A 25,928-nucleotide genomic window follows, 5' to 3' on the forward strand; every position below is an offset into this window, starting at 1 on the left:
CAGCCAGTGGGGGAAGTGCCGGACTAAATCATCCCTGTCACTATGTGGTACCAATACCACTTACCACAAAGAAGAATTCCCAGAAAAAGTGTGTTGTGTGTGCTACCACCACAAATCAACCCCAACAGTGGAAGGACACACGATTCATGTATCACCAGTGTAGGGTGGCACTCTATGAATCCATGCTCTATGGAGTATCAAATAATCGTGGAATTCTAGAAACATAAGTGGACATGTAAATACTTGTATATAGTTGTAGATAATAGAATGTGATTCAGCCAGGTGTGCAAAATCACCTGTCAGTGTGTACATGTGTGTTTATGACAATATGATAATAATTTTGAATATTGGTGCATAAACAACAATTGGAATTGAAATCAAAAGATTTACTATAAAACATAATTATCACATCAGGAACACCAAGAAAATTAACACATTGACTCAAGGCCGAGGGACTGATTACCTCATTCTCCTCCTGTTCTTCAAGCTTCTCCTGTGTATGGACTGATGAAGCCACTGTGTGGCGAAACATTTCCTTAATAAAGATACCCAAGAGTTGCACATGTGTCTAATTTATCAACGTGTCGGTTCTCTGAACCACTCATCTACAAAAAAAAAAAAAAAGAAAAAAAAAAAAATGGTAAATATGTAGAATTTCTGCAAGCAGCAGAGCTCCGTGTTGCCGTGAGGTGATCGCCAAGCGCCAACATCGCCACCTAATATCTCGGTAAGTACTGTCCGTAAATATTTTTATCTTATAACACTTAAAAAATGTGCTTTCTTTCTATAATTTTTTTTTTTTTTTTAATACTTGGGATGCAGGGCGAGAGAATGTATATATATATATAAATATGTTTGGACCGTTTAGAGGTTAAATACCATTCCAGAAAAAAAAAATAATAAAACATAAATGTCTGAAAGGCACACATGACTTATTATTCATAAATTGGCATTAAGTGTATTATGCACTAGCATAATGACTAACTGGTATGGCTTATATAACTGGTATGGCTTATATAACTGGTATGGCTTATATAACTGGTATGGCTTATATAACTGGTATGGCTTATATAACTGGTATGGCTTATATAACTGGTATGGCTTATATAACTGGTATGGCTTATATAACTGGTATGGCTTATATAACTGGTATGGCTTATATAACTGGTATGGCTTATATAACTGGTATGGCTTATATAACTGGTATGGCTTATATAACTGGTATGGCTTATATAACTGGTATGGCTTATATAACTGGTATGGCTTATATAACTGGTATGGCTTATATAACTGGTACGGCTTATATAACTGGTACGGCTTATATAACTGGTACGACTTATATAACTGGTACGGCTTATATAACTGGTACGGCTTATATAACTGGTACGGCTTATATAACTGGTACGGCTTATATAACTGGTACGGCTTATATAACTGGTACGGCTTATATAACTGGTACGGCTTATATAACTGGTATGGCTTATATAACTGGTATGGCTTATATAACTGGTATGGCTTATATAACTGGTATGGCTTATATAACTGGTATGGCTTATATAACTGGTATGGCTTATATAACTGGTATGGCTTATACACATAATAAAACCTTCCTTATTAAGGGCAAGACCTAATATAAAATACTTCTTTAGTAAGGACAAAACCTGACAGAAGATCCTTAAGTAAGGACAAGACCTAACAGAAGAAGCTCCTTAAGTAAGGACAAGACTTAACAGAAGAAGGTCCTTAAGTAAGGACAAGACTTAACAGAAGAAGGTCCTTAAGTAAGGACAAGACTTAACAGAAGAAGGTCCTTAAGTAAGGACAAGACTTAACAGAAGAAGGTCCTTAAGTAAGGACAAGACCTAACAGAAGAAGGTCCTTAAGTAAGGACAAGACCTAACAGAAGAAGGTCCTTAAGTAAGGACAAGACTTAACAGAAGAAGCTCCTTAAGTAAGGACAAGACCTAACAGAAGAAGGTCCTTAAGTAAGGACAAGACTTAACAGAAGAAGGTTCTTAAGTAAGGACAAGACCTAACAGAAGAAGCTACTTAAGTAAGGACAAGACCTAACAGAAGAAGCTCCTTAAGTAAGGACAAGACCTAACAGAAGAAGCTCCTTAAGTAAGGACAAGACTTAACAGAAGCTCCTTAAGTAAGGACAAGACTTAACAGAAGATCCTTAAGTAAGGACAAGACTTAACAGAAGAAGGTCCTTAAGTAAGGACAAGACCTAACAGAAGAAGCTCCTTAAGAAAGGACAAGACCTAACAGAAGATCCTTAAGTAAGGACAAGACCTAACAGAAGAAGGTCCTTAAGTAAGGACAAGACCTAACAGAAGAAGGTCCTTAAGTAAGGACAAGACTTAACAGAAGAAGGTCCTTAAGTAAGGACAAGACCTAACAGAAGAAGGTCCTTAAGTAAGGGCAAGACCTAACAGAAGAAGGTCCTTAAGTAAGGACAAGACTTAACAGAAGAAGCTCCTTAAGTAAGGACAAGACTTAACAGAAGAAAGTCCTTACGTAAGGACAAGACCTAACAGAAGAAGCTCCTTAAGTAAGGACAAGACCTGAGAGAGGAAGCTTCCTTAAGTAAGGACAAGATCTGAGAGAGGAAGCTTCTTAAGTAAGGACAAGACCTGAGAGAGGAAGCTTCCTTAAGTAAGGACAAGACCTGAGAGAGGAAGCTTCTTAAGTAAGAACAAGACCTGAGAGAGGAAGCTTCCTTAAGTAAGAACAAGACCTGAGAGAGGAAGCTTCCTTAAGTAAGAACAAGACCTGAGAGAGGAAGCTTCCTTAAGTAAGAACAAGACCTGAGAGAGGAAGCTTCCTAAAGTAAGAACAAGACCTGAGAGAGGAAGCTTCCTTAAGTAAGGACAAGACCTGAGAGAGGAAGCTTCCTTAAGTAAGGACAAAACCTGAGAGAGGAAGCTTCCTTAAGTAAGGACAAGACCTGAGAGAGGAAGCTTCCTTAAGTAAGAACAAGACCTGAGAGAGGAAGCTTAAGTAAGGGCAAGACCTGAGAGAGGAAGCTTAAGTAAGGACAAAACCTGAGAGAGGAAGCTTCCTTAAGTAAGGACAAGACCTGAGAGAGGAAGCTTCCTTAAGTAAGGACAAGACCTGAGAGAGGAAGCTTCCTTAAGTAAGGACAAGATCTGAGAGAGGAAGCTTCTTAAGTAAGAACAAGACCTGAGAGAGGAAGCTTCCTTAAGTAAGGACAAGACCTGAGAGAGGAAGTTTCCTTAAGTAAGAACAAGACCTGAGAGAGGAAGCTTCTTAAGTAAGAACAAGACCTGAGAGAGGAAGCTTCTTAAGTAAGAACAAGACCTGAGAGAGGAAGCTTCTTAAGTAAGAACAAGACCTGAGAGAGGAAGCTTAAGTAAGGACAAGACCTGAGAGAGGAAGCTTAAGTAAGGACAAGACCTGAGAGAGGAAGCTTCCTTAAGTAAGGACAAGACCTGAGAGAGGAAGCTTCCTTAAGTAAGGACAAGACCTGAGAGAGGAAGCTTCTTAAGTAAGGACAAGATCTGAGAGAGGAAGCTTCTTAAGTAAGGACAAGATCTGAGAGAGGAAACTTCCTTAAGTAAGGACAAGACCTGAGAGAGGAAGCTTCTTAAGTAAGGACAAGACCTGAGAGAGGAAGCTTCCTTAAGTAAGGACAAGATCTGAGAGAGGAAGCTTCTTAAGTAAGGACAAGACCTGAGAGAGGAAACTTCCTTAAGTAAGGACAAGACCTGAGAGAGGAAGCTTCTTAAGTAAGGACAAGATCTGAGAGAGGAAGCTTCCTTAAGTAAGGACAAGACCTGAGAGAGGAAGCTTCTTAAGTAAGGACAAGATCTGAGAGAGGAAGCTTCCTTAAGTAAGGACAAGACCTGAGAGAGGAAGTTTCCTTAAGTAAGAACAAGACCTGAGAGAGGAAGCTTCTTAAGTAAGAACAAGACCTGAGAGAGGAAGCTTAAGTAAGGGCAAGACCTGAGAGAGGAAGCTTAAGTAAGGACAAAACCTGAGAGAGGAAGCTTCCTTAAGTAAGGACAAGACCTGAGAGAGGAAGCTTCCTTAAGTAAGGACAAGACCTGAGAGAGGAAGCTTCCTTAAGTAAGGACAAGATCTGAGAGAGGAAGCTTCTTAAGTAAGGACAAGATCTGAGAGAGGAAACTTCCTTAAGTAAGGACAAGACCTGAGAGAGGAAGCTTCTTAAGTAAGGACAAGACCTGAGAGAGGAAGCTTCCTTAAGTAAGGACAAGATCTGAGAGAGGAAGCTTCTTAAGTAAGGACAAGACCTGAGAGAGGAAACTTCCTTAAGTAAGGACAAGACCTGAGAGAGGAAGCTTCTTAAGTAAGGACAAGATCTGAGAGAGGAAGCTTCCTTAAGTAAGGACAAGACCTGAGAGAGAAAGCTTCCTTAAGTAAGGACAAGACCTGAGAGAGGAAGCTTCTTAAGTAAGGACAAGATCTGAGAGATTAAGCTTCCTTAAGTAAGGACAAGACCTGAGAGAGGAAGCTTCCTTAAGTAAGGACAAGACCTGAGAGAGGAAGCTTCTTAAGTAAGGACAAAACCTGAGAGAGGAAGCTTCCTTAAGTAAGAACAAGACCTGACAGAGGAAGCTTCTTAAGTAAGAACAAGACCTGGGAGAGGAAGCTTCTTAAGTAAGAACAAGACCTGAGAGAGGAAGCTTCTTAAGTAAGGACAAGACCTGAGAGAGGAAGCTTCTTAAGTAAGGACAAGACCTGAGAGAGGAAGCTTCTTAAGTAAGGACAAGACCTGAGAGAGGAAGCTTCTTAAGTAAGGACAAGATCTGAGAGAGGAAGCTTCCTTAAGTAAGCGAGGAGAAGGCTGGAGGCAGTGGAGATGTCATGTCTGAGGGCAATGTGTGGTGTGAATATAATGCAGAGAATTCGTAGTTTGGAAGTTAGGAGGAGGTGCGGGATTACCAAAACTGTTGTCCAGAGGGCTGAGGAAGGGTTGTTGAGGTGGTTCGGACATGTAGAGAGAATGGAGAGAAACAGAATGACTTCAAGAGTGTATCAGTCTGTAGTGGAAGGAAGGCGGGGTAGGGGTCGGCCTAGGAAAGGTTGGAAAGAGGGGGTAAAGGAGGTTTTGTGTGCGAGGGGCTTGGACTTCCAGCAGGCATGCGTGAGCGTGTTTGATAGGAGTGAATGGAGACAAATGGTTTTTAATACTTGACGTGCTGTTGGAGTGTGAGCAAAGTAACATTTATGAAGGGGTTCAGGGAAACCAGCAGGCCGGACTTGAGTCCTGGAGATGGGAAGTACAGTGCCTGCACTCTGAAGGAGGGGTGTTAATGTTGAAGTTTAAAAACTGTAGTGTAAGGACAAGACCTGAGAGAGGAAGCTTCCTTGAGTAAGGACAAGACCTGAGAGAGGAAGCTTAAGTAAGGACAAGACCTGAGAGAGGAAGCTTCTTAAGTAAGGACAAGACCTGAGAGAGGAAGCTTCTTAAGTAAGGACAAGACCTGAGAGAGGAAGCTGAAGTAAGGACAAGACCTCAGAGAGGAAGCTTCCTTGAGTAAGGACAAGACCTGAGAGAGGAAGCTTCTTAAGTAAGGACAAGACCTGAGAGAGGAAGCTTCTTAAGTAACGACAAGACCTGAGAGAGGAAGCTTAAGGACAAGACCTGAGAGAGGAAGCTGAAGTAAGGACAAGACCTGAGAGAGGAAGCTTCCTTAAGTAAGGACAAGACCTGAGAGAGGAAGCTTAAATAAGGACAAGACCTGAGAGAGGAAGCTTCCTTAAGTAAGGTCAAGACCTGAGAGAGGAAGCTTCCTTAAGTAAGGACAAGACCTGAGAGAGGAAGCTTCTTAAGTAAGGACAAGACCTGAGAGAGGAAGCTTCTAAAGTAAGGACAAGATCTGAGAGAGGAAGCTTCCTTAAGGACAAGACCTGAGAGGGGAAGCTTCCTTAAGTAAGGACAAGACATGAGAGAGGAAGCTTCTTAAGTAAGGAAAAGACCTGAGAGAGGAAGCTTAAGTAAGGACAAGACCTGAGAGAGGAAACTTCCTTAAGTAAGGACAAGACCTGAGAGAGGAAGCTCCTTAAGTAAGGACAAGACCTGAGAGAGGAAGCTCCTTAAGTAAGGACAAGACCTGAGAGGGGAAGCTTCCTTAAGTAAGGACAAGACCTGAGAGAGGAAGCTCCTTAAGTAAGGACAAGACCTGAGAGGGGAAGCTTCCTTAAGTAAGGACAAGACCTGAGAGGAAGCTTCCTTAAGTAAGGACAAGACCTGAGAGAGGAAGCTTCTTAAGTAAGGACAAGACCTGAGAGAGGAAGCTCCTTAAGTAAGGACAAGACCTGACAGAGGAAGCTTCCTTAAGTAAGGACAAGACCTGAGAGAGGAAGCTTCCTTAAGTAAGGACAAGACCTGACAGAGGAAGCTTCCTTAAGTAAGGACAAGACCTGAGAGAGGAAGCTTTCTTAAGTAAGGACAAGACCTGACAGAGGAAGCTTCTTAAGTAAGAACAAGACCTGAGAGAGGAAGCTTCCTTAAGTAAGAACAAGACCTGAGAGAGGAAGCTTCCTTAAGTAAGGACAAGACCTGAGAGAGGAAGCTTCTTAAGTAAGAACAAGACCTGAGAGAGGAAGCTTCCTTAAGTAAGGACAAGACCTGAGAGAGGAAGCTTCTTAAGTAAGAACAAGACCTGAGAGAGGAAGCTTCCTTAAGTAAGGACAAGACCTGAGAGAGGAAGCTTCTTAAGTAAGAACAAGACCTGATAGAGGAAGCTTCCTTAAGTAAGGACAAGACCTGAGAGAGGAAGCTTCTTAAGTAAGGACAAGACCTGAGAGAGGAAGCTTCCTTAAGTAAGGACAAGACCTGAGAGAGGAAGCTTCCTTAAGTAAGGACAAGACCTGAGAGAGGAAGTTTCCTTAAGTAAGGACAAAACCTGAGAGAGGAAGCTTCCTTAAGTAAGGACAAGACCTGAGAGAGGAAGCTTAAGTAAGGACAAGACCTGAGAGAGGAAGCTTCCTTAAGTAAGGACAAGACCTGAGAGAGGAAGCTTCCTTAAGTAAGAACAAGACCTGAGAGAGGAAGCTTCCTTAAGTAAGGACAAGACCTGAGAGAGGAAGCTTCTTAAGTAAGAACAAGACCTGAGAGAGGAAGCTTCTTAAGTAAGGACAAGACCTGAGAGAGGAAGCTTCTTAAGTAAGGACAAGACCTGAGAGAGGAAGCTTCTTAAGTAAGAACAAGACCTGAGAGAGGAAGCTTCCTTAAGTAAGGACAAGACCTGAGAGAGGAAGCTTCTTAAGTAAGGACAAGACCTGAGAGAGGAAGCTTCTTAAGTAAGAACAAGACCTGAGAGAGGAAGCTTCCTTAAGTAAGGACAAGACCTGAGAGAGGAAGCTTCCTTAAGTAAGGACAAGACCTGAGAGAGGAAGCTTCTTAAGTAAGGACAAGACCTGAGAGAGGAAGCTTCCTTAAGTAAGGACAAGACCTGAGAGAGGAAGCTTCTTAAGTAAGGACAAGACCTGAGAGAGGAAGCTTCTTAAGTAAGGACAAGACCTGAGAGAGGAAGCTTCCTTAAGTAAGGAAAAGACCTGAGAGAGGAAGCTTCCTTGAGAGAGGAAGTAAGGACAAGACCTGAGAGAGGAAGCTTCTTAAGTAAGGACAAGACCTGAGAGAGGAAGCTTCCTTAAGTAAGGACAAGACCTGAGAGAGGAAGCTTCTTAAGTAAGGACAAGACCTGAGAGAGGAAGCTTAAGTAAGGACAAGACCTGAGAGAGGAAGCTTCTTAAGTAAGGACAAGACCTGAGAGAGGAAGCTTCTTAAGTAAGGACAAGACCTGAGAGAGGAAGCTTAAGTAAGGACAAGACCTGAGAGAGGAAGCTTCCTTAAGTAAGGACAAGACCTGAGAGAGGAAGCTTCTTAAGTAAGGACAAGACCTGAGAGAGGAAGCTTCCTTAAGTAAGGACAAGACCTGAGAGAGGAAGCTTCCTTAAGTAAGGACAAGACCTGAGAGAGGAAGCTTCCTTAAGTAAGGACAAGACCTGAGAGAGGAAGCTTAAGTAAGGACAAGACCTGAGAGAGGAAGCTTCCTTAAGTAAGAACAAGACCTGAGAGAGGAAGCTTCCTTAAGTAAGGACAAGACCTGAGAGAGGAAGCTTCTTAAGTAAGGACAAGACCTGAGAGAGGAAGCTTCCTTAAGTAAGGACAAGACCTGAGAGAGGAAGCTTAAGTAAGGACAAGACCTGAGAGAGGAAGCTTCTTAAGGACAAGACTTGAGAGAGGAAGCTTCATTAAGTAAGGACAAGACCTGAGAGAGGAAGCTTCTTAAGTAAGGACAAGACCTGAGAGAGGAAGCTTCCTTAAGTAAGGACAAGACCTGGGAGAGAAAGCTTCTTAAGTAAGGACAAGACCTGAGAGAGGAAGCTTCCTTAAGTAAGGACAAGACCTGAGAGAGAAAGCTTCTTAAGTAAGGACAAGACCTGAGAGAGGAAGCTTCCTTAAGTAAGGACAAGACCTGAGAGAGGAAGCTTCCTTAAGTAAGGACAAGACCTGAGAGAGGAAGCTTCTTAAGTAAGGACAAGACCTGAGAGAGGAAGCTTCTTAAGTAAGGACAAGACCTGAGAGAGGAAGCTTCTTAAGTAAGGACAAGACCTGAGAGAGGAAGCTTCCTTAAGTAAGGACAAGACCTGAGAGAGGAAGCTTCTTAAGTAAGGACAAGACCTGAGAGAGGAAGCTTCCTTAAGTAAGGACAAGACCTGAGAGAGGAAGCTTCTTAAGTAAGGACAAGACCTGAGAGAGGAAGCTTCCTTAAGTAAGGACAAGACCTGAGAGAGGAAGCTTCCTTAAGTAAGGACAAGACCTGAGAGAGGAAGCTTCCTTAAGTAAGGACAAGACCTGAGAGAGAAAGCTTCTTAAGTAAGGACAAGACCTGAGAGAGGAAGCTTCCTTAAGTAAGGACAAGACCTGAGAGAGGAAGCTTCCTTAAGTAAGGACAAGACCTGAGAGAGGAAGCTTCTTAAGTAAGGACAAGACCTGAGAGAGGAAGCTTCCTTAAGTAAGGACAAGACCTGAGAGAGGAAGCTTCCTTAAGTAAGGACAAGACCTGAGAGAGGAAGCTTCCTTAAGTAAGGACAAGACCTGAGAGAGAAAGCTTCTTAAGTAAGGACAAGACCTGAGAGAGGAAGCTTCCTTAAGTAAGGACAAGACCTGAGAGAGAAAGCTTCTTAAGTAAGGACAAGACCTGAGAGAGGAAGCTTCCTTAAGTAAGGACAAGACCTGAGAGAGGAAGCTTCCTTAAGTAAGAACAAGACCTGAGAGAGAAAGCTTCTTAAGTAAGGACAAGACCTGAGAGAGGAAGCTTCCTTAAGTAAGGACAAGACCTGAGAGAGAAAGCTTCTTAAGTAAGGACAAGACCTGAGAGAGGAAGCTTCCTTAAGTAAGGACAAGACCTGAGAGAGGAAGCTTCTTAAGTAAGGACAAGACCTGAGAGAGGAAGCTTCCTTAAGTAAGGACAAGACCTGAGAGAGGAAGCTTCCTTAAGTAAGGACAAGACCTGAGAGAGGAAGCTTCCTTAAGTAAGGACAAGACCTGAGAGAGGAAGCTTCTTAAGTAAGGACAAGACCTGAGAGAGGAAGCTTCCTTAAGTAAGGACAAGACTTGAGAGAGAAAGCTTCTTAAGTAAGGACAAGACCTGAGAGAGGAAGCTTCCTTAAGTAAGGACAAGACCTGAGAGAGGAAGCTTCCTTAAGTAAGGACAAGACCTGAGAGAGAAAGCTTCTTAAGTAAGGACAAGACCTGAGAGAGGAAGCTTCCTTAAGTAAGGACAAGACCTGAGAGAGAAAGCTTCTTAAGTAAGGACAAGACCTGAGAGAGGAAGCTTCCTTAAGGACAAGACCTGAGAGAGGAAGCTTCCTTAAGTAAGAACAAGACCTGAGAGAGAAAGCTTCTTAAGTAAGGACAAGACCTGAGAGAGGAAGCTTCCTTAAGTAAGAACAAGACCTGAGAGAGGAAGCTTCCTTAAGTAAGGACAAGACCTGAGAGAGGAAGCTTCTTAAGTAAGAACAAGACCTGAGAGAGGAAGCTTCTTAAGTAAGAACAAGACCTGAGAGAGGAAGCTTCCTTAAGTAAGGACAAGACCTGAGAGAGGAAGCTTCCTTAAGTAAGGACAAGACCTGAGAGAGGAAGCTTCTTAAGTAAGGACAAGACCTGAGAGAGGAAGCTTCTTAAGTAAGAACAAGACCTGAGAGAGGAAGCTTCTTAAGTAAGGACAAGACCTGAGAGAGGAAGCTTCTTAAGTAAGAACAACACCTGACAGAGGAAGCTTCTTAAGTAAGAACAAGACCTGAGAGAAGAAGCTTCTTAAATAAGAACAAGACCTGACAGAGGAAGCTTCTTAAGTAAGAACAAGACCTGACAGAGGAAGCTTCTTAAGTAAGAACAAGACCTGAGAGAGGAAGCTTCTTAAGTAAGAACAAGACCTGAGAGAGGAAGCTTCTTAAGTAAGGACAAGACCTGAGAGAGGAAGCTTCTTAAGTAAGAACAAGACCTGAGAGAGGAAGCTTCTTAAGTAAGAACAAGACCTGAGAGAGGAAGCTTCTTAAGTAAGAACAAGACCTGAGAGAGGAAGCTTCTTAAGTAAGAACAAGACCTGAGAGAGGAAGCTTCCTTAAGTAAGAACAAGACCTGAGAGAGACAAATAATAAATTACATTAAGACTAGCTAGAATGAGCTAACTATACTTGCTACAAGACCTGAGAGAGACAAATAATAAATTACATTAAGACTAGCTAGAATGAGCTAACTATACTTGCTACAAGACCTGAGAGAGACAAATAATAAATTACATTAAGACTAGCTAGAATGAGCTAACTATACTTGCTACAAGACCTGAGAGAGACAAATAATAAATTACATTAAGACTAGCTAGAATGAGCTAACTATACTTGCTACAAGACCTGAGAGAGACAAATCATAAATTACATTAAGACTAGCTAGAATGAGCTAACTATACTTGCTACAAGACCCTGAAAAAGCATCGTAATATAACTTCATCGCTGAAAATCTTATATGTGTTACTGAAGTTACTGTTGTTACACATAACTTACACTTGTCTGATGGAACTGTTGTTACACATAACTTACACTTGTCTGATGGAACTGTTGTTACACATAACTTACACTTGTCTGATGGAACTGTTGTTACACATAACTTACACTTGTCTGATGGAACTGTTGTTACACATAACTTACACTTGTCTGATGGAACTGTTGTTACACATAACTTACACTTGTCTGATGGAACTGTTGTTACACATAACTTACACTTGTCTGATGGAACTGTTGTTACACATAACTTACACTTGTCTGATGGAACTGTTGTTACACATAACTTACACTTGTCTGATGGAACTGTTGTTACACATAACTTACACTTGTCTGATGGAACTGTTGTTACACATAACTTACACTTGTCTGATGGAACTGTTGTTACACATAACTTACACTTGTCTGATGGAACTGTTGTTACACATAACTTACACTTGTCTGATGGAACTGTTGTTACACATAACTTACACTTGTCTGATGGAACTGTTGTTACACATAACTTACACTTGTCTGATGGAACTGCCTTCTTCGATTTTTCTGTTTTTTTTGATGTTCCTGGTTTGGTGGATGTTTTTGCCGTCTTTAAACATTTATGCTTCTTAGTTTCTTTCCTGATGAAACAATGAACAATATTAGAGGTTATATAAATACAAGCTATCATACTCTGTTATATAACAATATTAGAGGTTATATAAATAGAACAATATTAGAGGTTATATAAATACAAGCTATCATACTCTGTTATATAACAATATTAGAGGTTATATAAATACAAGCTATCATACTCTGTTATAAAACAATATTAGAGGTTATATAAATACAAGCTATCATACTCTCTGTTATATAACAATATTAGAGGTTATATAAATACAAGCTATTATACTCACTGTTATATAACAATATTAGAGGTTATATAAATACAAGCTATCATACTCACTGTTATATAACAATATTAGAGGTTATATAAATACAAGCTATCATACTCACTGTTATATAACAATATTAGAGGTTATATAAATACAAGCTATCATACTCTCTGTTATATAACAATATTAGAGGTTATATAAATACAAGCTATCATACTCTCTGTTATATAACAATATTAGAGGTTATATAAATACAAGCTATTATACTCACTGTTATATAACAATATTAGAGGTTATATAAATACAAGCTATCATACTCTGTTATATAACAATATTAGATGTTATATAAATACAAGCTATCATACTCTCTGTTATATAACAATATTAGAGGTTATATAAATACAAGCTATCATACTCTGTTATATAACAATATTAGATGTTATATAAATACAAGCTATCATACTCTCTGTTATATAACAATATTAGAGGTTATATAAATACAAGCTATCATACTCTGTTATATAACAATATTAGATGTTATATAAATACAAGCTATCATACTCTCTGTTATATAACAATATTAGAGGTTATATAAATACAAGCTATCATACTCTCTGTTATATAACAATATTAGAGGTTATATAAATACAAGCTATCATACTCTCTGTTATATAACAATATTAGAGGTTATATAAATACAAGCTATCATACTCTGTTATAAAACAATATTAGAGGTTATATAAATACAAGTAGTTTGTTAGATTATGTATTGGTGGATAAAAGGTTGATGGGTAGGCTCCAGGATGTACATGTTTATAGAGGGGCAACTGATATATCGGATCATTATTTAGTTGTAGCTACAGTTAGAGTAAGAGGTAGATGGGAAAAGAGGAAGGTGGCAACAACAAGTAAGAGGGAGGTGAAAGTGTATAAACTAAGGGAGGAGGAAGTTCGGGTGAGATATAAGCGACTATTGGCAGAAAGGTGGGCTAGTGCAAAGATGAGTAGTAGGGGGGGGGGGGGTTGAAGAGGGTTGGAATAGTTTTAAAAATGCAGTATTAGAATGTGGGGCAGAAGTTTGTGGTTATAGGAGGGTGGGGGCAGGAGGAAAGAGGAGTGATTGGTGGAATGATGAAGTAAAGGGTGTGATAAAAGAGAAAAAGGTAGCTTATGAGAGGTTTTTACAAAGCAGAAGTGTTATAAGAAGAGCAGAGTATATGGAGAGTAAAAGAAAGGTGAAGAGAGTGGTGAGAGAGTGCAAAAGGAGAGCAGATGATAGAGTGGGAGAGGCACTGTTAAGAAATTTTAATGAAAATAAGAAAAAATTTTTAAGTGAGTTCAACAAGTTAAGAAAGCCTAGGGAAAGTATGGATTTGTCAGTTAAAAACAGAGTAGGGGAGTTAGTAGATGGGGAAAGGGAGGTATTAGGTAGATGGCGAGAATATTTTGAGGAACTTTTAAATGTTGAGGAAGAAAGGGAGGCGGTAATTTCATGCACTGGACAGGGAGGTATACCATCTTTTAGGAGTGAAGAAGAGCAGAATGTAAGTGTGGGGGAGGTATGTGAGGCATTACGTAGAATGAAAGGGGGTAAAGCAGCTGGAACTGATGGGATCATGACAGAAATGTTAAAAGCAGGGGGGGGGGGGATATAGTGTTGGAGTGGTTGGTACTTTTGTTTAATAAATGTATGAAAGAGGGGAAGGTACCTAGGGATTGGTGGAGAGCATGTATAATCCCTTTATATAAAGGGAAAGGGGACAAAAGAGATTGTAAAAATTATAGAGGAATAAGTTTACTGAGTATACCAGGAAAAGTATATGGTAGGGTTATAATTGAAAGAATTAGAGGAAAGACAGAATGTAGGATTGCGGATGAGCAAGGAGGTTTCAGAGTGGGTAGGGGATGTGTAGATCAAGTGTTTACATTGAAGCATATATGTGAACAGTATTTAGATAAAGGTAGGGAAGTTTTTATTGCATTTATGGATTTAGAAAAGGCATATGATAGAGTGGATAGAGGAGCAATGTGGCAGATGTTGCAAGTATATGGAATAGGTGGTAAGTTACTAAATGCTGTTAAGAGTTTTTATGAGGATAGTGAGGCTCAGGTTAGGGTGTGTAGAAGAGAGGGAGAATACTTCCCGGTAAAAGTAGGTCTTAGACAGGGATGTGTAATGTCACCATGGTTGTTTAATATATTTATAGATGGGGTTGTAAAAGAAGTAAATGCTAGGGTGTTGGGGAGAGGGGTGGGATTAAATTATGGGGAATCAAATTCAAAATGGGAACTGACACAGTTACTTTTTCCTGATGATACTGTGCTTATGGGAGATTCTAAAGAAAAATTGCAAAGGTTAGTGGATGAGTTTGGGAATGTGTATAAAGGTAGAAAGTTGAAAGTGAAGATAGAAAAGAGTAAGGTGATGAGGGTATCAAATGATTTAGATAAAGAAAAATTGGATATCAAATTGGGGAGGAGGAGTATGGAAGAAGTGAATGTTTTCAGATACTTGGGAGTTGACGTGTCGGCGGATGGATTTATGAAGGATGAGGTTAATCACAGAATTGATGAGGGAAAAAAGGTGAGTGGTGCATTGAGGTATATGTGGAGAAAAAAAAACGTTATCTATGGAGGCAAAGAAGGGAATGTATGAAAGTATAGTAGTACCAACACTTTTATATGGGTGTGAAGCTAGGGTGGTAAATGCAGCAGCGAGGAGACGGTTGGAGGCAGTGGAGATGTTCTGTCCAAGGGCAATGTGTGGTGTAAATATTATGCAGAAAATTCGGAGTGTGGAAATTAGGAGAAGGTGTGGAGTTAATAAAAGCATTAGTCAGAGGGCAGAAGAGGGGTTGTGGAGGTGGTTTGGTCATTTAGAGAGAATGGATCAAAGTAGAATGACATGGAAAGGATATAAATCTATAGGGGAAGGAAGGAGGGGTAGGGGTCGTCCTCGAAAGGGTTGGAGAGAGGGGGTAAAGGAGGTTTTGTGGGCGAGGGGCTTGGACTTCCAGCAAGCGTGCGTGAGCATGTTAGATAGGAGTGAATGGAGACGAATGATACTTGGGACCTGACGATCTGTTGGAGTGTGAGCAGGGTAATATTTAGTGAAGGGATTCAGGGAAACCGGTTATTTTCATATAGTCGGACTTGAGTCCTGGAAATGGGAAGTACAATGCCTGCACTTTAAAGGAGGGGTTTGGGATATTGGCAGTTTGGAGGGATATGTTGTGTATCTTTATATGTGTATACATCTAAACTGTTGTATTCTGAGCACCTCTGCAAAAACAGTGATAATGTGTGAGTGTGGTGAAAGTGTTGAATGATGATGAAAGTATTTTCTTTTTGGGGATTTTCTTTCTTTTTTGGGTCACCCTGCCTCGGTGGGTCACCCTGCCTCGGTGGGTCACCCTGCCTCGGTGGGTCACCCTGCCTCGGTGGGTCACCCTGCCTCGGTGGGTCACCCTGCCTCGGTGGGTCACCCTGCCTCGGTGGGTCACCCTGCCTCGGTGGGTCACCCTGCCTCGGTGGGTCACCCTGCCTCGGTGGGTCACCCTGCCTCGGTGGGTCACCCTGCCTCGGTGGGTCACCCTGCCTCGGTGGGTCACCCTGCCTCGGTGGGTCACCCTGCCTCGGTGGGTCACCCTGCCTCGGTGGGTCACCCTGCCTCGGTGGGTCACCCTGCCTCGGTGGGTCACCCTGCCTCGGTGGGTCACCCTGCCTCGGTGGGTCACCCTGCCTCGGTGGGTCACCCCGCCTCGGTGGGAGACGGCCAACTTGTTGAAAAAAAAAAATAAATAAATAAATACAAGCTATCATACTCTGTTATATAACAATATTAGAGGTTATATAAATACAAGCTATCATACTCTGTTATATAACAATATTAGATGTTATATAAATACAAGCTATCATACTCTGTTATATAACAATATTAGAGGTTATATAAATACAAGCTATCATACTCTCTGTTATATAACAATATTAGATGTTATATAAATACAAGCTATCATACTCTGTTATATAACAATATTAGATGTTATATAAATACAAGCTATCATACTCTCTGTTATATAACAATATTAGAGGTTATATAAATACAAGCTATCATACTCTCTGTTATATAACAATATTAGATGTTATATAAATACAAGCTATCATACTCTGTTATATAACAATATTAGATGTTATATAAATACAAGCTATCATACTCTGTTATATAACAATATTAGAGGTTATATAAATACAAGCTATCATACTCTGTTATATAACAATATTAGAGGTTATATAAATACAAGCTATCATACTCTGTTATATAACAATATTAGATGTTATATAAATACAAGCTATCATACTCTGTTATATAACAATATTAGAGGTTATATAAATACAAGCTATCATACTCTGTTATATAACAATATTAGAGGTTATATAAATACAAGCTATCATACTCTCTGTTATATAACAATATTAGAGGTTATATAAATACAAGCTATCATACTCTCTGTTATATAACAATATTAGAGGTTATATAAATACAAGCTATCATACTCTGTTATATAACAATATTAGAGGTTATATAAATACAAGCTATCATACTCTGTTATAAAACAATATTAGAGGTTATATAAATACAAGCTATCATACTCTCTGTTATATAACAATATTAGAGGTTATATAAATACAAGCTATCATACTCTCTGTTATATAACAATATTAGAGGTTATATAAATACAAGCTATCATACTCTCTGTTATATAACAATATTAGAGGTTATATAAATACAAGCTATCATACTCTCTGTTATATAACAATATTAGAGGTTATATAAATACAAGCTATCATACTCTCTGTTATATAACAATATTAGAGGTTATATAAATACAAGCTATCATACTCTCTGTTATATAACAATATTAGAGGTTATATAAATACAAGCTATCATACTCTCTGTTATATAACAATATTAGAGGTTATATAAATACAAGCTATCATACTCTCTGTTATATAACAATATTAGAGGTTATATAAATACAAGCTATCATACTCTGTTATATAACAATATTAGAGGTTATATAAATACAAGCTATCATACTCTGTTATAAAACAATATTAGAGGTTATATAAATACAAGCTATCATACTCTCTGTTATATAACAATATTAGAGGTTATATAAATACAAGCTATCATACTCTGTTATAAAACAATATTAGAGGTTATATAAATACAAGCTATCATACTCTCTGTTATATAACAATATTAGAGGTTATATAAATACAAGCTATCATACTCTCTGTTATATAACAATATTAGAGGTTATATAAATACAAGCTATCATACTCTCTGTTATATAACAATATTAGAGGTTATATAAATACAAGCTATCATACTCTGTTATATAACAATATTAGAGGTTATATAAATACAAGCTATCATACTCTGTTATAAAACAATATTAGAGGTTATATAAATACAAGCTATCATACTCTGTTATATAACAATATTAGAGGTTATATAAATACAAGCTATCATACTCTGTTATATAACAATATTAGAGGTTATATAAATACAAGCTATCATACTCTGTTATAAAACAATATTAGAGGTTATATAAATACAAGCTATCATACTCTGTTATATAACAATATTAGATGTTATATAAATACAAGCTATCATACTCTGTTATATAACAATATTAGAGGTTATATAAATACAAGCTATCATACTCTGTTATAAAACAATATTAGAGGTTATATAAATACAAGCTATCATACTCTCTGTTATATAACAATATTAGAGGTTATATAAATACAAGCTATCATACTCTGTTATATAACAATATTAGAGGTTATATAAATACAAGCTATCATACTCTCTGTTATAAAACAATATTAGAGGTTATATAAATACAAGCTATCATACTCTCTGTTATATAACAATATTAGAGGTTATATAAATACAAGCTATCATACTCTGTTATATAACAATATTAGAGGTTATATAAATACAAGCTATCATACTCTCTGTTATAAAACAATATTAGAGGTTATATAAATACAAGCTATCATACTCTGTTATAAAACAATATTAGAGGTTATATAAATACAAGCTATCATACTCTCTGTTATATAACAATATTAGAGGTTATATAAATACAAGCTATCATACTCTGTTATAAAACAATATTAGAGGTTATATAAATACAAGCTATCATACTCACTGTTATATAACAATATTAGAGGTTATATAAATACAAGCTATCATACTCACTGTTATATAACAATATTAGATGTTATATAAATACAAGCTATCATACTCTCTGTTATATAACAATATTAGAGGTTATATAAATACAAGCTATCATACTCACTGTTATATAACAATATTAGAGGTTATATAAATACAAGCTATCATACTCACTGTTATATAACAATATTAGAGGTTATATAAATACAAGCTATCATACTCTCTGTTATAAAACAATATTAGAGGTTATATAAATACAAGCTATCATACTCTCTGCTATAAAACAATATTAGAGGTTATATAAATACAAGCTATCATACTCTCTGCTATAAAACAAATACACAAGATATGCAAATGCAGTGATACAAAATTATTTAACAATTACAAAGAAAGGACCAATGAATTCTAAATTAACCTTATAAAAATAATCTTTACAACTATTATTGAAAATAAATCCTGAAACAAACAAATAAACATTATACACATATACTATACAGGTACCATCCGACTTACGACCAAGCTTGGTTCCGACCAACCAGTCGTAAGTCAAAATGGATGCAAGTCGAACCTTTGAAAATTGCCGACATACTGGGTAGGGCATAATGTCAAACCTTTCCTATATAAACTACTTACATAGTACTGTAATGTAATGTACAATCATTATTTCATTCTTTTTACCATAATTTACTTCTATTGTTATATTTTAATTATTTATGTACTGTATATAATGTATACATGGTAGTGATATGTATTGTATATTTTACATCACATACAGTATCATATGTTACTATTATCTTTATGTATTGTCGACACAGTGGAATGGAAGAATACCATTGGTAGTGTCATCCTGACAGAATGTAGTACAGTGGACCCCCGCCTAACGATATTATGTCAATCCAGAAGTCTGTTTGGGTGCCATTATAGACCGAATTTGTTCCCATAAGGAATATTGTGAATTAGATTAGTCCGTTTCAGACCCCCAAAAATACACCTACAAAAGCACTTACAAAAATACACTTACATAATTGGTCGAGTTGGGAGCTGATCGTTAGGCGGGGGTCCTCTGCATAACCTATACCCTAAGTAAAGAGAAACAACTCTGAAACATGTGTAATACGTCTCCGGCTGGCTGGCTGGGTGGCCAGGTCTGTGGGTGGCCGGGTGGTTGGCCTGGAGGGTGGTTGGTTGGCCAGGTGGGTGGGTGGGTGGGTGACTGAATGTGGCTGTCTCTGTATCTCTCTCTCTCTCTCTGTATCTCTCTCTCTCACAGGCACACGTAAGTAATCATACATAGTACAAATTACCTAGGATAACCCCAAAAATCCAGACAAAGTGCTATACAGTGGATCTGTGCTCCAGTGCCCTAAATTAATAATAATATTAATAATACTAATAATTATTATTATTACAATAATACATATGTACTAATATTAATAATAATATTATTATTAACCTATAATATAATAATCGTGTCCACTCATTACTTACCTTAAAATATCTGTAGTCTTAATGTAGAGTGAGAGGTGAGTAAACAAGATTAAATGAATAAACGAGAGAATGAGAGTGTAGAAGATTTGCGAGTTATGTAAACAAACATTGTTGCTGTTGTTGTTACCAGCCTGGACACGAATGGTTTTTGTTCCCTCTGTCAAGCCGACCAGAAAAACATCTCAAATTTGTTAATTTATGTTTTTATGTTACGTAGCATGTTTATTATATAATTTTGAAAAAAAATCATAGATGGATTAAGCAAAATGTCGATATTAACGTTTTATACACATTTAATGCTCTTCAGTGATTATTAATGTGTTATTATCATTATTAATATGCCATTTTTAAGACCAATTACACTCTTAACCCTTAAATGGTCCAAACGTATATACGTTTTTTCAACATTTGAAAGTATGTAAAAAATGTAGATCACCATTTTTTTTTTCATTTGAAAATGTGTAAAAAAAACTTTTATCTACATTTGTTTTTTTTTGTTATGTTCGAAAATATGTAAAAAAAAAAGTAGATCTACGTTTGGAGCACTACGGATTTGAACGTCAATCTGTTTGGACCGTTTAAGTGTTAATGAGTGGCTCTGAGACAGACAAGCAGACAGAAAGACAGACACAGGTAGACAGAAAGACAGACACAGGTAGACAGAAAGACAGACACAGGTAGACAGAAAGACAGACACAGGTAGACTGTTTGTACCGTTTAAGTGTTAATGAGTGGCTCTGAGACAGACAAGCAGACAGAAAGACAGACACAGGTAGACAGAAAGACAGACAGGTAGACAAAGACAGACACAGGTAGACAGAAAGACAGACACAGGTAGACAAAGACAGACACAGGTAGACAAAGACAGACACAGGTAGACAGACAGACACACAGGTAGATATAAAGACAGACACACAGGTAGATATAAAGACAGACACACAGGTAGACAGAAAGACTGACACACAGGTAGACAGACAGACAGACACAGGTAGACAAAGACAGACACAGGTAGACAGAAAGACAGACACAGGTAGACAAAGACAGACACACAGGTAGACAGACAGACACACAGGTAGATATAAAGACAGACACACAGGTAGATATAAAGACAGACACACAGGTAGATATAAAGACAGACACACAGGTAGATATAAAGACAGACACACAGGTAGATATAAAGACAGACACACAGGTAGATATAAAGACAGACACACAGGTAGATATAAAGACAGACACACAGGTAGATATAAAGACAGACACACAGGTAGATATAAAGACAGACACACAGGTAGACAGAAAGACTGACACACAGGTAGATATAAAGACAGACACACAGGTAGACAGAAAGACAGACACACAGGTAGATATAAAGACAGACACACAGGTAGATATAAAGACAGACACAGGTAGACAGAAAGACAGACACACAGGTAGATATAAAGACAGACACACAGGTAGACAGAAAGACAGACACACAGGTAGATATAAAGACAGACACACAGGTAGATATAAAGACAGACACACAGGTAGACAGAAAGACAGACACACAGGTAGATATAAAGACAGACACACAGGTAGACAGAAAGACAGACACAGGTAGACAGAAAGACAGACACAGGTAGACAAAGACAGACACACAGGTAGACAGACAGACACACAGGTAGACAGAAAGACAGACACAGGTAGACAGAAAGACAGACACACAGGTAGACAGAAAGACAGACACAGGTAGACAGAAAGACAGACACAGGTAGACAAAGACAGACACACAGGTAGACAGACAGACACACAGGTAGATATAAAGACAGACACACAGGTAGACAGACAGACACACAGGTAGATATAAAGACAGACACACAGGTAGATATAAAGACAGACACACAGGTAGACAGACAGACACACAGGTAGACAGAAAGACAGACACAGGTAGACAGAAAGACAGACACACAGGTAGACAGAAAGACAGACACAGGTAGACAGAAAGACAGACACAGGTAGACAAAGACAGACACACAGGTAGACAGACAGACACACAGGTAGATATAAAGACAGACACACAGGTAGACAGACAGACACACAGGTAGATATAAAGACAGATACACAGGTAGATATAAAGACAGACACACAGGTAGACAGACAGACACACAGGTAGATATAAAGACAGACACACAGGTAGACAGAAAGACTGACACACAGGTAGATATAAAGACAGACACACAGGTAGACAGAAAGACAGACACACAGGTAGATATAAAGACAGACACACAGGTAGACAGAAAGACTGACACACAGGTAGATATAAAGACAGACACACAGGTAGATATAAAGACAGACACACAGGTAGACAAAGACAGACACACAGGTAGATATAAAGACAGACACACAGGTAGATATAAAGACAGACACACAGGTAGATATAAAGACAGACACACAGGTAGACAGAAAGACAGACACACAGGTAGATATAAAGACAGACACACAGGTAGAAATAAAGACAGACACACAGGTAGACAGAAAGACTGACACACAGGTAGACAGAAAGACAGACACAGGTAGACAGACACACAGGTAGACAGAAAGACACACAGGTAGACAGAAAGACAGACACAGGTAGACAGAAAGACAGACACAGGTAGACAGAAAGACACACAGGTAGACAGAAAGACAGACACAGGTAGACAGAAAGACAGACACAGGTAGACAGAAAGACAGACACAGGTAGACAGAAAGACAGACACACAGGTAGACAGACAGACACAGGTAGACAGACAGACACACAGGTAGACAGAAAGACTGACACAGGTAGACAAAGACAGACACACAGGTAGACAGACACACAGGTAGATATAAAGACAGACACACAGGTAGACAGAAAGACTGACACACAGGTAGACAGAAAGACACACAGGTAGACAAAGACAGACACACAGGTAGACAGAAAGACTGACACACAGGTAGATATAAAGACAGACACACAGGTAGACAAAGACAGACACACAGGTAGATATAAAGACAGACACACAGGTAGACAGAAAGACAGACACAGGTAGACAAAGACAGACACACAGGTAGACAGACAGACACACAGGTAGATATAAAGACAGACACACAGGTAGACAGAAAGACTGACACACAGGTAGACAGAAAGACAGACACAGGTAGACAGAAAGACAGACACAGGTAGACAAAGACAGACACACAGGTAGACAGAAAGACAGACACAGGTAGACAGAAAGACAGACACAGGTAGACAAAGACAGACACACAGGTAGACAGAAAGACACACAGGTAGATATAAAGACAGACACACAGGTAGACAGAAAGACTGACACACAGGTAGACAGAAAGACACAGGTAGACAGAAAGACACACAGGGAGAAAGACACACAGGGAGACAGAAAGACAGACACAGGTAGACAAAGACAGACACACAGGTAGACAGACACACAGGTAGATATAAAGACAGACACACAGGTAGACAGAAAGACTGACACACAGGTAGACAGAAAGACACACAGGTAGACAGAAAGACACACAGGTAGAAAGACACACAGGTAGACAGAAAGACAGACACAGGTAGACAAAGACAGACACACAGGTAGACAGACACACAGGTAGATATAAAGACAGACACACAGGTAGACAGAAAGACTGACACACAGGTAGACAGAAAGACACAGGTAGACAGAAAGACACACAGGTACAAAGACACACAGGTAGACAGAAAGACAGACACAGGTAGACAGAAAGACAGACACACAGGTAGACAGAAAGAGAAACACAGGTAGACAGAAAGACAGACACACAAGTAGATAGAAAGACAGACACACAGGTAGACAGAAAGACTGACACACAGGTAGACAGAAAGACACACAGGTAGAAAGACACACAGGTAGACAGAAAGACAGACACAGGTAGACAGACAGACACACAGGTAGATATAAAGACAGACACACAGGTAGACAGACAGACACACAGGTAGATATAAAGACAGACACACAGGTAGACAGAAAGACTGACACACAGGTAGACAGAAAGACACACAGGTACAAAGACACACAGGTAGACAGAAAGACAGACACAGGTAGACAGAAAGACAGACACACAGGTAGACAGAAAGAGAAACACAGGTAGACAGAAAGACAGACACACAAGTAGATAGAAAGACAGACACACAGGTAGACAGAAAGACTGACACAGGTAGACAGAAAGACAGACACAGGTAGACAGACACACAGGTAGACAGAAAGACACACAGGTAGACAGAAAGACAGACACAGGTAGACAGAAAGACAGACACACAGGTAGATATAAAGCCAGACACACAGGTAGACAGAAAGACTGACACACAGGTAGACAGAAAGACAGACACAGGTAGACAGACACACAGGTAGACAGAAAGACAGACACAGGTAGACAGAAAGACAGACACACAGGTAGATATAAAGCCAGACACACAGGTAGACAGAAAGACAGACACAGGTAGACAGAAAGACACACAAGTAGATAGAAAGACAGACACACAGGTAGACAAAGACAGACACACAGGTAGACAAAGACAGACACACAAGTAGACAGAAAGACAGACACACTGGTAGACAGATAAACAGACACACAGAGATACAGACAGACACAGATAAACAGGCAGACAGATACACACAGGTTCATGTGCAACAGTGAAAACAAATAAAAGAGTTCGAGAGTAAGAGCCTTTCTTGCCACAATCTCCAGTGCAAGAATCAGACTTCATCTTAGGGGCCATGGTGAAATTTACTGTCCTGTTAGTACGGTTAATACAGTATGATGCTGCTGATAGGGCAGGGTTACTCAAACTGATGCTGCCTGCATGACACATTGCCGCCAAGAGTATTGTCAAATATTGTACAGCGTTGTGCATCAGCCGGCCCAGCCCAGCTGCCAGATGCACGGTCGTAAGTCGAGTGGACGTATGTCGAGCAGGTCGTAAGTCAGATGGTAGGGGTATATATTTTTTTAACACGTCGGTCAACTCCCACCGTGACAGGGTGACCCGAAAAGAAAGAAAATCCTCAAAAAAAAAAAAAAAAAATACTTTCATCATTCAACACTTTCACCTCACTCATGCATAATCAGTCTTTGCAGAGGAAACACACACACACACACACACACACACACACACACACACACACACACACACACACACACACATATACAGTGGACCCCCGGTTAACGAACTTTTTTCATTCCAGTAGTATGTTCAGGTGCCAGCACACCGAATTTTTTCCCATAAGGAATATTGTGAAGTAGATTAGTCAATTTCAGACCCCCAAACATACACACACACATACATACATACATATACAGTGGTACCTAAAGTTACCACCATAATCCATTCCAGAAGCTTGGCCGAAACAAAATGGCCGAAAGTCAAAGCAATATTTCCCATAAGAAATAATATACAGTGGACCCCCGCATACCATTGGCCTTACATAATGTTAAATCTGCATATTGATACATTTTATTGCTAAGATTTTGCCTCGCATACCGCTAAAAAACCCGCTCAACGCTGTTCGTCCGAGATGCGTCTAATGTGCGGCCTTAGCCAGCCTCACATGTTCCGCCGGTGGCATTGTTTACCAGTCAGCCTCCGCGGTAACATCCAAGCATACAATCGGAACATTTCGTATTATTACAGTGTTTTTGGTGATTTTATCTGCAAAATAAGTGACCATGGGCCCCAAGAAAGCTTCTAGTGCCAACCCTACAGGAATAAGGGTAAGAATTACTATAGAGATGAAGAAAGAGATCATTGATAAGTATGAAAGTGGAGTGCGTGTCTCCGAGCTGGTCAGGTTGTATAGTAAACCCCAATCAACCATCGCTACTATTGTGGGAAACAAAAAGGCAATCAAGGAAGCTGTTCTTGCCAAAGGTTTAACTGTGTTTTCGAAACAGAGATCGCAAGTGATGGAAGATGTTGAGAGACTCTTATTGGTGTGGATAAATGAAAAACAGATAGCAGGAGATAGCATCTCTCAAGTGATCATAAGTGAAAAGGCTAGGAAGTTGCATCAGGATTTAATTAAAAAAATGCCTGCAACTAGTGCTGATGTGAGTGAATTTAAGGCCAGCAAAGGTTGGTTTGAGAGATTTAAGAAGCGTAGTGGCATACATAGTGTGATAAGGCATGGTGAGGCTGCCAGTTCAGACCACAAAGCAGCTGAAAAATATGTGCAGGAATTCAAGGAGTACATAGACAGTGAAGGACTGAAACCTGAACAAGT

At 39.2% G+C, this 25,928-nt stretch overlaps 1 protein-coding gene and 1 long non-coding RNA gene across 2 annotated transcripts in view; one reads left to right on the top strand and one right to left on the bottom strand.

Moving 5' to 3' along the window:
- The window catches only part of LOC128684439 (uncharacterized), a 212,970-nt gene extending 201,222 nt beyond the window's left edge, over positions 1–11,748 (bottom strand). Inside the window, exon 1 of the mRNA XM_070097588.1 lies at positions 11,566–11,748. Within this exon, the coding sequence (XP_069953689.1) occupies positions 11,566–11,722 (157 nt within the window). The 5' untranslated portion in view covers positions 11,723–11,748. The remainder of the gene's footprint in view (positions 1–11,565) is intronic.
- Positions 1–21,280, top strand: part of LOC138854419 (uncharacterized) — a 152,250-nt gene extending 130,970 nt beyond the window's left edge. The window contains exons 2-3 of the long non-coding RNA XR_011393621.1: positions 20,365–20,437; positions 21,262–21,280. This is a non-coding gene — a long non-coding RNA (uncharacterized lncRNA). The remainder of the gene's footprint in view (positions 1–20,364; positions 20,438–21,261) is intronic.
- Positions 21,281–25,928: the final 4,648 nt, after the last annotated feature.

Source organism: Cherax quadricarinatus, chromosome 4 (assembly GCF_038502225.1).
Source record: "Cherax quadricarinatus isolate ZL_2023a chromosome 4, ASM3850222v1, whole genome shotgun sequence".
NCBI lineage: Eukaryota > Metazoa > Arthropoda > Malacostraca > Decapoda > Parastacidae > Cherax > Cherax quadricarinatus.